Below are 12827 nucleotides of genomic sequence, written 5' to 3' on the forward strand. Positions count from 1 at the left end.
ACCCCCTCTTCTACACTTCCTGCTAGCTGATCTAATGTTTTTCCACATACTGTCTCTTTCGATTGGGATATATAATTGAAGTACAGCATCTTTTAAGTGGTGACAAGGGTATTTATTGTTTCCATTGAAAGATTTGGCTGATGTTGATGGATGCTCAACTGCTTCTATAACATGACAATTGCGTGTAGAAACTCTACTTGGTTGTTCTAAAAACAGAGCCCGGTATAGTAATCAGGAGTAGAAAAGGATGCTCCAACACTGTTGATAGTAATGTTCAACTAATTTGAATTATTGAATAAATGGACATGCATCAAGCATGAAATAGTTCATTTACTTCTTTTGCAATATAGCGGCTAATAATTGCCTGGACAGCCAAGTGTAGTAGTATACCCCACTTTTCTAACTGAAAGTACTCCTCCTGCAAGGCAGTTGTTATTACTGTTCACCTGCATCAGTAATGAAATATCCATTGTCAAAATGAGGAAAATGTGTCTTCGTAGCATAGACATTTATGTGATAATTCTTATAGCAGGGTACGTTATAGAATATAGATAGTGTCCAAAACATCAAAGGACAAATTATTGAGCTCAGAATTCACATTCTTTTTCCCCTCATTCGAGTCCAATGGCGAACTCCGATGCAGATGCTCAGGTGAACTTGGCTGTAGAACTTGCTGATGGTCCAATTCAGGAGGAGATAGAGAAATAGCAAAGGGGCACTTGAAAATGACTTTACAGTTGTCCTATTTTTGCCAATACCAACAACCTTAAAGGACTATGCCTATGAAGCCAGTGTATAGTCGTATACTAATATTGTTCATTGTTAAATGAATTAATGTTATGTTATTGCAATTGGGAACTATGTAAATGCATGCGATTATTAGGGATGGGATCGAGCACCTGAGGAATGGAATGTCGACCACATGGTGAGAGAATCTTATAATACAATGGCTAGTAACTAGTCAAGTCATTAAACTTAGTCGTTTTGATCAACATGGCTGCAAGTGGACTGGGTTTATGGGGCTAAACTGACTATGACCATCATAATTGGCACCGGCACCAAATGTTACTAATAGTTGGCTATGGAAAAAAAAAGCATATTCAGTATGTCATGCTAATGGGTCAGACGCCGATGAGCACATTGAACTATCCATGTGGTTGAGAGCCCAGCCCAAACACAACGAGAAGGCAAAACAGAATCGATATATCTTGCTCTCCACGAAAGCAACTATATATTCACCAATAACTATCCAAAAATAAAGAAATAACAAGTTTTGAAGTAATTTATCTTGAGACACTGGAAGTTTGAATTTGTATTCTAATTAATCAGCACCAACAATTATATTTTAATACTAATCTAATATTTGCTACATCAAAGGTAAATCTCACGAACACGGAACAACTACTATATCATATTGGTTCCTAATCGCCCATCCATATTTTTTGTTTTATTTTATTGCACCTTTGTTGAAATTAACTTGTTTGGTCCTAGTCTTTAATCAAACATATTATATACTAATTAGTTCTTAGTCTAGACAAAAAACATATACAACTGTTGCCTTATTCTCCAAGATTAGTTTATCCTTTGTCAACATTTTATCTTTGCCAACAAGTAGGTTTGACTAAATTTGAAAGGCCAAATGTTGGGAATGGATATATATATAGTGACCAACCTCCTATGGTGGTTATCTCAGAATTCAAACTTAAAAGTAGTCCACTTTTTCATTACTGATGACAAATCTAGTAGTATTCCTTTCTCTGTTAGTACTGTTTCCCTTGCTTATATTAAGCTATTTTCTTGTCAAAATTTCCTACTCCATCTTCATAAAACCAAAATTGCTGGAAAAGCTCTTGAAGCGGCAAGGATTCAAAGGAACTCATTACAAGTTGTTGCTTGGAGACCTCAAAGATGTTGGCAATCAAATGGAAGAGGCATGGTCCAAACCAATTAGCTTAACCCACGATATTGTGTCGCGTGTTGATCCCTTCACTCATTATATGGTCCAAAAATATGGTAAGTTGATATAGTTTTACCACTATTGTCTCACGAAGGTATATCCATAATTTGAACTTTATGAATATTCTAGGACAACAAGCTCAAGTATTAGTAGGTGAAACTCCACCGGTGTAATTTGAAACTCAATGTTGATTCGCTTGAATAATTCTTTTTAACTACTCTAAGTATGAGCTAAACTGAATTTGGTTGCAGGGAAGATATCTCTGAGTTGGCTTGGGACGTCACCAAGATTGATCATCATGGATCCAACACTGATAAAAGAAGTGCTCTTAAACAAGCAAGGCCAATTTCAGTTACCACCATTGAACCCCCTTGTGTTGATTCTTACTAAAGGATTGACAACTCTACAAGGTGAAAAATGGGCTATGCACAGAAAGATAATGAATCCTGCTTTCCACTTGGACAAATTGAAGGTTACTTTTTTCAACTTCAACCATGCTCTTTTTTGTGGCTTTTAGTGTAACATTCAACTCACTCAACACGAATTTCAATAAATTAGTAACAAAATTTCAATAAAGTAGATTCTGAAATCATAATTTCAAAAGTACAATGAGCCTTTTGCTAGTGATTACCTAGGTGGTGAGACAACTCTCTCTAAGGAACTTGGCAAAATAACCCTATAACTTGGGAAGAAGAAGTACCACTCTCCAATAAGTCTATTGGAATTGGCTTTGTATCAACGGAATCTCATCATCCATACATAATGAATTGATGTAATCAGTCATCATAGGGCATATCGTACTCATTTTTGTATGTGTTTACAGGGAATGATCCCAACAATTGCAGAAAGTTGCACGTTTACGATAGAGAAGTGGATGAAAACAATTAGCCCTGAGGGGACTTCAGAAATAGATATATGGCCTGAATTTCAACAACTTACCGGTGATATCATTTCAAGAACAGCATTTGGAAGTAGCTTCGAAGATGGAAAGAAGATCCTAGAACTACAAAAAGAACTACAACAACTTGTGATTGAGGCTATGGGAATGTTATATATTCCTGGCTTTAGGTAAACTCCCTTACAATTATAGCATGTCACTTTCTTAACATCAAATGCTTCTTCTTCTGTTCTGAAAAGTGAAAAATCATGATACACAGATTTGTTCCAACGAAAAAGAATCGAAGAAGAAAGGACTTGGATAGAAGGATCACTTCAATGCTTAAAACAATTGTGGACACAAAGGAGAACATGATCAGAACAGGGGAAACAAGGGGAGATGACTTACTTGGCCTGCTGTTGCAATTTAACAATGAGAATAATTCAGTAAATAATAGTCAGATGACAAAGGAGGACATAATAGAAGAATGCAAACAGTTTTACCTTGCCGGTCATGAAACAACATCGAGCTTGTTGACATGGACTCTCATTGTGTTGGCTATTCATCAGGATTGGCAAGAAAAGGCAAGGGAAGAAGTTCTACAAGTTGTCAGGGAGAAGAATCCTGATGCTGAAGAAATAAGTCGCCTCAAAATTGTGAGTGTTCATCTTTCGAAACAAATTCAGTTTGGCTTCTTCGTTTATACATGGTTAAAATTATTTTTTATGTATTTATAGTAGATGTTGAATCCTCTTTGACTTCTTCGTATGTTTACATTTTTCATAGTTTGAACCCCTGAGAGAATCCTGGTTCAGCCATCGCACGAATTAGTGAGATTCTTTTCTTTTTGCAGGTAACTATGATACTTAATGAAGTGCTTCGGCTATATCCACCAGTGATTGCCTTGTACAAACGCGCTTACAAAGAATGTAGAATAGGAGATCTCTCTATTCCAGCAGGAGTGGATCTGACACTACCTATAATGCTAATTAATCGCGACATTGAGCTATGGGGTGACGATGCAGATGAATTTAAACCAGAGAGGTTTGCGGAAGGAATTTCACATGCTTGCAAAGATCCAACACAGATGGCATTCATGCCATTTGGATGGGGACCAAGGACTTGTATTGGCCAAAATTTCTCCATGATAGAAGCAAAGATTGCACTGTCTATGATACTAAAGCAGTTCTCCTTTAAGCTCTCACCAACTTATGCTCATGCTCCTTACACTGTTATGACTCTTCAACCCCAACATGGAGCTCACATCATGTTTCACTCACTTAACTAGGATAAATAGAGTTATTATGTGTTGAAGGTTATCATAAAATAAGAAGAAAAAAAATCATGTCGTTTCCTTTCCCTAAAACTTTGTTCAGATGGTTGTTACATATTGTTTCATAATATATCGTATCGTATTATTTGTATTGTATTGTATGGTTTTGTTTAAATGAATATAGTGTTTGGATAGATTGTATCATTTTTCGCTGTTACATAATGTTACACATTTATAATTTGAATGATAAATTTACAAAAAAAATAGTAGGGTATGAGGTAGAGCTACAATGAAAAGGTAGGATAAAATAGGAAATATAACTATTAAATAATATAATAAATAAAAACAAAATGAGAAGAAAATATTAAGATAACGACACGAACACACCAAATTGGTTGTTACATAAAATGGGTATTTTCGTCGTTTCCTAACGATAGATTTAAACGATACGATACAATAGAATTTAAGTAACAATCAAAAGAAACATTGTATTTAATTAATAATAGAATACAACACAACAGGTAACAACCATCCAAACAAGGTGTAAGTTGAGCTTGTTAATTGAATGTGTTAAAACTACAGGAATTTCAAATACAATCAGAGTGATTAAGCAAACAAAGACAATCTAGAACATGATATGATATTCAAACTTTTTTCTTCTCTCTAGAAACTTTTCTCTGACCTCTGTCTAAAATCAACGGAAACATTTGGGTGGGCAACGGCTAGCTAGCCACCCCACCACCGCCGGAGAATGAGCCTAACGGAGGAGTACTCCTCCCATTTCCCCGCCCCTCCACCAGCCCCGCCAGATCGGAGTAAGACAAAAACCCAATCCAAAGACAAGCACCCCCAAACTCAAATTACGAACTCACAAAACCTAAATCAGAATGTTGAGGAGAATCAGTCAGTCCAAAAGAACAAGGGACCCGAAACATTCAAACAAAATTATGCAGCAGCTATATGGAACCAAAACCACAAGAAATCGAGGATCAAACTTCCTCNATTGTATGGTTTTGTTTAAATGAATATAGTGTTTGGATAGATTGTATCATTTTTCGCTGTTACATAATGTTACACATTTATAATTTGAATGATAAATTTACAAAAAAAATAGTAGGGTATGAAGTAGAGCTACAATGAAAAGGTAGGATAAAAGAGGAAATATAACTATTAAATAATAGAACAAATAAAAACAAAATGAGAAGAAAATATTAAGATAACGGCACGAACACACCAAATCGGTTGTTACATAAAATGGGTCTTTTCGTCGTTTCCTAACGATAGATTTAAACGATACGATACAATAGAATTTAAGTAACAATCAAAACAAACATTGTATGTAATTAACAATAGAATACAACACAACAGGTAACAACCATCCAAACAAGGTGTAAGTTGAGCATGTTAATTGAATGTGTTACAACTACAGGAATTTCAAATACAATCAGAGTGATTAAGCAATAATAGCATTCACTGCGTGCAACAAAATAAAATAGTTCCATGTTGATGATGAATAGTGACGGTATAATCCTCATTGATACAAATCTTTCTAATTCATCGATAAGAACGCCGAAATTGTTTGCGGCAGGTCCCATGTTGATAGGGAGCTTATATGTATTATTTTGATGAGTGACAAATTACTTGAGTGAACTAGATTCATTGTACGTATAATTTCAAATCATGATTTCTAATCATAATTTTAAATCAGTGTTTGGACATGTAATTTGAAATTGATAGAGGAACCAACCTGGGGAAATCTGACCAAATGATTTCAAATCTCAAATCTATATAAATCTATTTACCTATAGTACTTTAAAATTATGAAGATCTTTAGAAATAAAAGTAGCCATATCATTTACTATTTTTCTTAAATACTTGTCATTTATATTATTATTCTACTATTTAGAATTTAATTAATTTTATAGATATTAAATATTTACTTATTTGTAATAAGTAGAACTCATAATATTTAGTACTTTAAAATAGTATTTCTTAAATCTTTCTCTATCTGAACTATATTAAAAATTTTAACATTTAAGATGTTAAAATCAATTGGAGTATAATTTTATTGAACTTATAAAATTATAGATGTAATGACCAGTCCAATAGTTATGGGTGGTTAGGGTCATAGTACCCTTGTTAGAGTCCCCATAGTGAGTTGTGCTAATAAGAATTCGAAGATGTGGAGGTTTTAAAAACGGATATATATCCCTTGTGTTTAATATTGATGATTTGTGTTCTTAATTATGTTGTATTGTGTTCCGTTACGTTAGGAGGTGATTTAGACTTTCGTAGGAGATTCTAAGATTGTTAGTGATTTCGTATCATGTACAGCTTGTAGTGGTTGCCACAGTTGTCTTGTGTCGTGATATCTTGTGGATAAAATTCATGTGTTGTGAAATGAGACTAAATTTATTTATTTATTTTCCCGAGTTACTGGTTAAGGAGACTTTCACTGCAGTGTAGCAGACTTCAACTCTTTGTAGAGGAGGTGGGCATGATATCAGGTGTCGTTGTAGCGAGGCAATCATTGCCACATTGGGTCAGTCATAGCCAAGGGACAACCGTTGTGGTGGATGATGCGAAAAAAGGATGTATGTTTCAGTCAATTTATTCAATTCTTTCCCTCATAACTTCAAAAAAACTCGACCAAAATTTTCAAAACTAACTAGCTAGGGCTATTTTCTTCTCTGGGGTGAGTTTTTTCGTCACCTAGAATCTATATATAATATAAAGCCAAATGTAGAAAAGGTGATGTGGCACCTCTNAAGGTGGTTTAGAAAGGTTTACTCAAAAGGTGGAATATGAAGTCCTGCCAGAATTTTGCAGCCATTGCATGACGCAGGGACACACAAATGATAAGTGCAGAGTAGTGTTACAAAGGAATCAATCAAAGAAAGTCACAAGTGACAAAGGAGGCAATGTTGAAAGGAAGGAAAACCAAGGACAGACTCAAAATGACGGACAACAACCAACAAAGACTACTGAAGAGGTTGCACCCAATCACCAAGTAGCTATTTCTGAAACAGAGAAAATCCAAAATGAAGACGAAGGATGGCAGGTAGTAGAAAGGAAGAAAGGAAAAGGACATGGTAGCAACAAAATAAGTCAAAACTACAAAAATCCTCAACACAACCATATGCACCAACAGATGGAGAAGAGCTTACAGGTACATAAAGAAGAAAATGATGGTATGGAGATCATTGAACCTCAGATAGAAGGAGAGCAAACTCTCATCAACACAATCAGAGATCACATCAAAAGCAGAAATAACAAAAGGGAGAAATCAAAGCAGCAGAAAGCCAAAGTCCAAAAGGAAAGAATGGGAACAAGAAACAATAAGAATGTTAAAATAGCAGACTTGTCCAGGAGGAACAACAAAGGGAAGCAGAATCTCAAATAAATATGAACGTGAACACTACCAGACAAAGTAGCAGGAAAAGAAAGCCCACTGCCAAGGTGGCCCTCCCCAAAGATGTGGAAATAACCTACGAAAACGAAGGAACCCAAAGGATGGAGAAGTAGTGAAACCAAATTTCGTCCTGGACCCAGACCTGGCAAATAAAATTGCTGGGAACAAGGTTAAGGAGAAAAAAATGAACTCCTACAAACACAATAATAGTGTGAGCATTCAAATACTTGACTCGGGAGATGAGGCAGTAGAGAATCAAAACAACACCTGGGATGAAGACTTGGAAATGACACAAGTTGGCATTGAAGGCAGCAAATCAGATGATGACATAGCCAGGGGTTATGACAAAACAATAGACTTTGTGGATTACGATAAAACACGACAAATCCAACAAGCAGTTACTTTCTACAACTACCTCTCCCCAAGAGGGATATACGAAAGCAAAGGGATTGCCGATAACTCTTTAAGTCAAAGAGAAAAAAGCAAAAATCAAGAACCTACTAAGATTTATAAATCTAATGTTTATGATGTTTAACACAATATCTTGGAATATTAGGGGGATATGATCCATGGGATCCCTTGAGAGACTCAACTTTATGAAACAACAATACAATCTCTCAATGATCATTCTACAGGAACCTATGGTCGGCCCTGAAAAGATTGATGTTTTTAGGAGAAAGCTTGGTTACAACTATTGTTTCAAGAATATCAATAATAAAATTTGGATCTTTTGGTCTGACCAAGTGAATGTTAACTTGGTGCAGAACAAAGAACAACAGGTTTTGTGTAAAATTTCCTCTCAAAACAGTCCTACTGACTTTTACTTAACAATTGTGTATGCTAAGTGTATAGAACAGGACAGGATGGAGCTCTGGGATGATCTAAAGAATACTACAACAATGATACATGCACTATGGGGTGTAGTTGGAGATTCAACTCGATCACCTGTGCAGAGGAAAAATTGGGAGGGAGACCCTTTAACTTAAATAATAACTTAGACTTTATTTCTTGTATTGAAGATTGTGACTTACAAGATGCTGGCTTCTCTGGCCCAACTTTTACATGGCGTGACCATAGGGACTCTCCAGACACTATATGGAAACGATTGGATAGATTGTTGTATAACTCTCAATGGTTTGATAACTTTCAGGGCACCTGTGTGACACACCTGTCAAGGGCCTGCTCTGATCATGCCCCTTTGCTCATTAAGCTCTCTAATGATCAAACTAACAACATTAAATACTTTAAATTCCTTAATGTGTGGACTAATCACCGAGACTTTTTGTAGGTAGTACGTACGAGCTGGGAAGAAGAGGTCATTGGCAACCCTCTGTATACACTTCAACAGAAGCTCAAAAGAACTGTCAAGGTCCTAAGTGATTGGTCCAGAGAAGCCTTCGGAGACATTTACGAAGAACCTAAGAAATGGGAACAAGAAATTGTTCTATTAGAAGAAAAAAGTATCCATGACAACAGGGTGGAAAATAGGATGGCCTTATCAAGGGCTAGAGCTGAGTACACTATATTCTTAAAAGTTTAGGAGAATGCCTTGAGGCAAAAAACAAGAATCAAATGGCTTGAGGAAGGAGATGCTAACACTGCTTACTTTCATAGGGTGTTGAGGAATAAAAGGAAAAGACTTACTATCAACAAAATTATGGATGAGCAACATCAATGGATTGAGGGGAAAAAAGCGATCTCAGAAGCAGCAGTACAATATTTCCAGAAAACTTTCTCCTTGGAGCAGCAAAGACAGAACTTGGAGGCCACCAATCAATTGAGAACCAAAATCACTGAGCAAGACAATGAAATACTTATTGCTAGCCCCTCAATCCAGGAGGTCCAAGAAGCAACATTCTCCATTGATCCAGATAGTGCTCCAGGTCCAGATAGGTACAGTGGGGGATTTTTTCAAAGTGCTTGGAGCATTATCCAAGGAGACCTGCATATGGCTATTAAAAGCTTCATTGGAGGTGCTGAGCTCACCAAATTCTACACTCACACATGTCTAGTCATGATTCCTAAAGTGGAATCCCCCCAGTACTTCACAGACCTCAGACCAATCAGCCTTTGCAATGTGACAAGCAAAATCATATCCAAAATCTTGAATAGCAGACTCAGCCCCATCCTCACTAAGATTATATCCAATAATCAATCTGGTTTTATAAAGGGCAGAGCAATCTCAGAAAATATCCTCTTGGCCCAGGAAATCATTAATGACATCAAAAAACCTAATAGAGGAGGCAATGTGGTCATTAAATTAGATATGACCAAGGCATATGATAGGGTCTCATGGACCTATCTATGTATGGTACTGAGGAAAATGGGTTTCTGTGAAATTTGGATTGATTTGATCTACATGTACATTTCCAATAACTGGTATTCTATTATTGTCAATGGAGATAGACAAGGCATCTTCAAATCAGGTAAAGGGCTCAGACAAAGTGATCCCCTCTGCCCCTCTCTTTTTGTATTTTCCTCTAAATTATTATCTCAAATGCTTAATGATCTTCCAAGAAGAAGGGGTTAAAAAAGCTTCTATATGAACCAGAATGGACCCAGGTGAATCATCTCTCCTTTGCAGATGATACAATTTTGTTTTGCAATGGGAGTAAACAAACTCTTGAGATGTTCCTTAGAACCCTCCACATCTATGAGAATACTTCTGGTCAATTGATCAACAAGAACAAAAGTTGTTTCTCTGTAGCTAACAACGCTAAACAAAACTTTATTGCCAAGATAAAGCTCTTTACTTGTATGAATCATCAGGAATTTCCTATAAAATATCTTGGGTGCCCTCTTATCAGTGGGAAGAAGAAGACTAGTCATTTTAATGAGTTAGTCAAGAACATCATTAATAGAATCAAAAGGTAGCAAAACAAATTGCTTTCGACTGGGGAAGAGTTGTTCTCATCAAGCATGTCCTCTTAGCCATCCCCACCCATTTGCTTGCTGCATTACAACCCACCAAATGCACTCTTGATAATATTGAAAGATATTTAGCTAAATTTTTTTGGTCTGGCAAAGAGGAGGGTGGTAAACATCATTGGATTGCTTGGAGAACCCTCTGTATCCCTTTTGAAGAAAGTGGGATCAATATAAGAAGGATTGGCGACGTCTGCAATGCTTTCTCGTACAAGCAATGGTGGAACCTTAGAACCAGCAACTCATTGTGGACTGAGTTTGTGAAACACAAGTACTTCCAAAATACCCATCCTGCTCTAGCTACCTGGAGGAAAGGACAATCTACTTGGTGGAAACATATGTGTGACATTAGGGAGATAGTAGAAAATGAAATCAAATGGATCTTGGGAAGAGGTGAGGTAAATTTTTGGTGTGACAATTGGTCCCAAATTGGACCCTTATACAAACTTCTCCCTACTGGTTCTAATGTCCATAATATCATGGTTAAAGAAATCCTCGAAAATGGAAAGTGGAATTGGAGCATTTTGCGGAACTAAATTCCCAATCAGATTAAGGTCATGATCACAGGCTTAGGGCTGAATCTGAACAATGAAGAACAAGATAAACCTGTTTGGTCCCCTACTAGTGCGGGAAATTTCACTGTGACATCGACATGGAATATTTGTAGGCACAAGGGTATTGACAGCACAAATTTTAACAAAATTTGGCATAAAGACATCCCTTTCAAAATGTCCTTCTTAACTTGGAGAGCCATTATTAACAGACTTCCTACAGATGCCAAGATTGCAAGGCTTGGTATCCCATTATCTCCCACTTGCTATTGTTGCACTAACAATAATATTCCTACCACTCTGAAAAGTGCAGAACATATTTTCTATGCAGGTGAACACGCAAAGATGATTTGGAGGCTATATGCAACACCCATTAGGATAGAGTACACCAACATTAATTTGAAGAACCTGCTAAAAAATGGTGGACTAAGAAAGTCCTCAATCCGGTGGCATCATACATCGCAAGAGTGTTGCCCATGTTTATCTGTTGGGAGTTATAGAGGAGCAGATGCAATCATAAATATGAAACAATTAAACCCTCTGTGTATAGATAAAAAAGAAACATTACTAACATTTTGTTTTTCACTTTGCAGTCAAAATTTGGCAGGATTAAAGTTGAGAACTCTTGGGAGAACATTAACCAAATCTTTGACGTCTCTATTTATCATAAAAATGCCATAAGAGTGAATTGGATCAGACCACCAACTATGTTTGCTAAACTTAATACTGATGGATCTTGTGTTAATGGCAGGTGTGGTGGAGGTGGAATTTTGAGGAACGCATTGGGACAAGTCATCATGGCCTTCACTATAAAGCTTCGAGAAGGGACCAGCAGTTGGGCTGAAGCCATGTCCATGCTACACGGAATGCAACTATGCATACAATGAGGAGCAAATATGATCATCGGAGAAACAGACTCCATTCTACTTGCTAAAGCTATCACTAAAAGTTGGAGTATCCCTTGGAGAATGTACATCCCAGTTAAGAAGATTCAAAAAATAGTGGAAGAGCATGGTTTCACCATCACTGCCTTAGAGAGGCAAATCAACCTGCAGACAAACTTGCTTCAATTAGCCTCTCAATTGATGTTAACCATGTCTTCAACTCTTATGCTAATCTTCCTAGTATTGTTAAGGGCCTTGTAAATTTGGATAGAATGAATTTGCCCACCGTCAGATCAAAAAGAACAAAGGATGCCAACCTTATTTTTGAACCACCTTAGATTAGAAGCCAATGACTTCCACTGGCCTTTGTATAGGCTTATTTTTTGCTAAGTGCTCCTTAAGCACCAAAGGTACAAGTTTGGTATGCCAAACTTCAAAGTGTGTGTCACGACCCGATTACTCAAGTCATGATGGCACCTACTATAACCCACCAGTAGGTAAGCCAACCCTAACCCAGAACAATAAGTAATGGATCTGAGGGTAGAAACTAAACAAAAGTAGGCAAATAACAATATAAACAGGCGGAAGCAAACCCAAAAACATATATACAAATAAAGATCCCTCCCAGAACCTGGAAGTCACTAGTACAGAGCTACTAACAAAATGAGTACAAGTCCCAAAAGTGGACAACAGAGACTGGACTGTCTCGAAAGGTAAAAGACAAGTCTATATATACAGATGGAGACTGAAATAGTACAAAACGTCGTGTGCTCACTCCCGTCTCCGGATCAGTCTGCTCCAAGCTCGATCAACGCTGGCTACTAGTGCCCGGACCTGCATCACGAAATAGATGCAGAGCGTAGCATGAGTACCAAAACAACAGGTACCCAGTAGGCATCATAGGCCGACTGAACTTGAAAAGTAAAGGCAATATGAAAAGAAGGAATA

At 37.0% G+C, this 12827-nt stretch overlaps 1 protein-coding gene and 1 pseudogene across 1 annotated transcript; both read left to right on the forward strand.

Moving 5' to 3' along the window:
- The window catches only part of LOC125843068 (F-box/FBD/LRR-repeat protein At1g13570-like), a 214622-nt pseudogene that overhangs the window by 172606 nt on the left and 29189 nt on the right, over positions 1–12827 (forward strand).
- LOC125842295 (cytochrome P450 72A397-like) lies at positions 1687–4301 on the forward strand. Its single transcript, XM_049521572.1, has 5 exons — positions 1687–2013; positions 2209–2429; positions 2781–3025; positions 3115–3490; positions 3688–4301. The coding sequence occupies exons 1-5, from the start codon at positions 1731–1733 to the stop codon at positions 4120–4122; spliced, it is 1560 nt and encodes a 519-aa protein (XP_049377529.1). The 5' UTR covers positions 1687–1730; the 3' UTR covers positions 4123–4301.

The sequence above is a fragment of the Solanum stenotomum genome, chromosome 10, assembly GCF_019186545.1.
Source record: "Solanum stenotomum isolate F172 chromosome 10, ASM1918654v1, whole genome shotgun sequence".
In the NCBI taxonomy this organism is placed as follows: domain Eukaryota; kingdom Viridiplantae; phylum Streptophyta; class Magnoliopsida; order Solanales; family Solanaceae; genus Solanum; species Solanum stenotomum.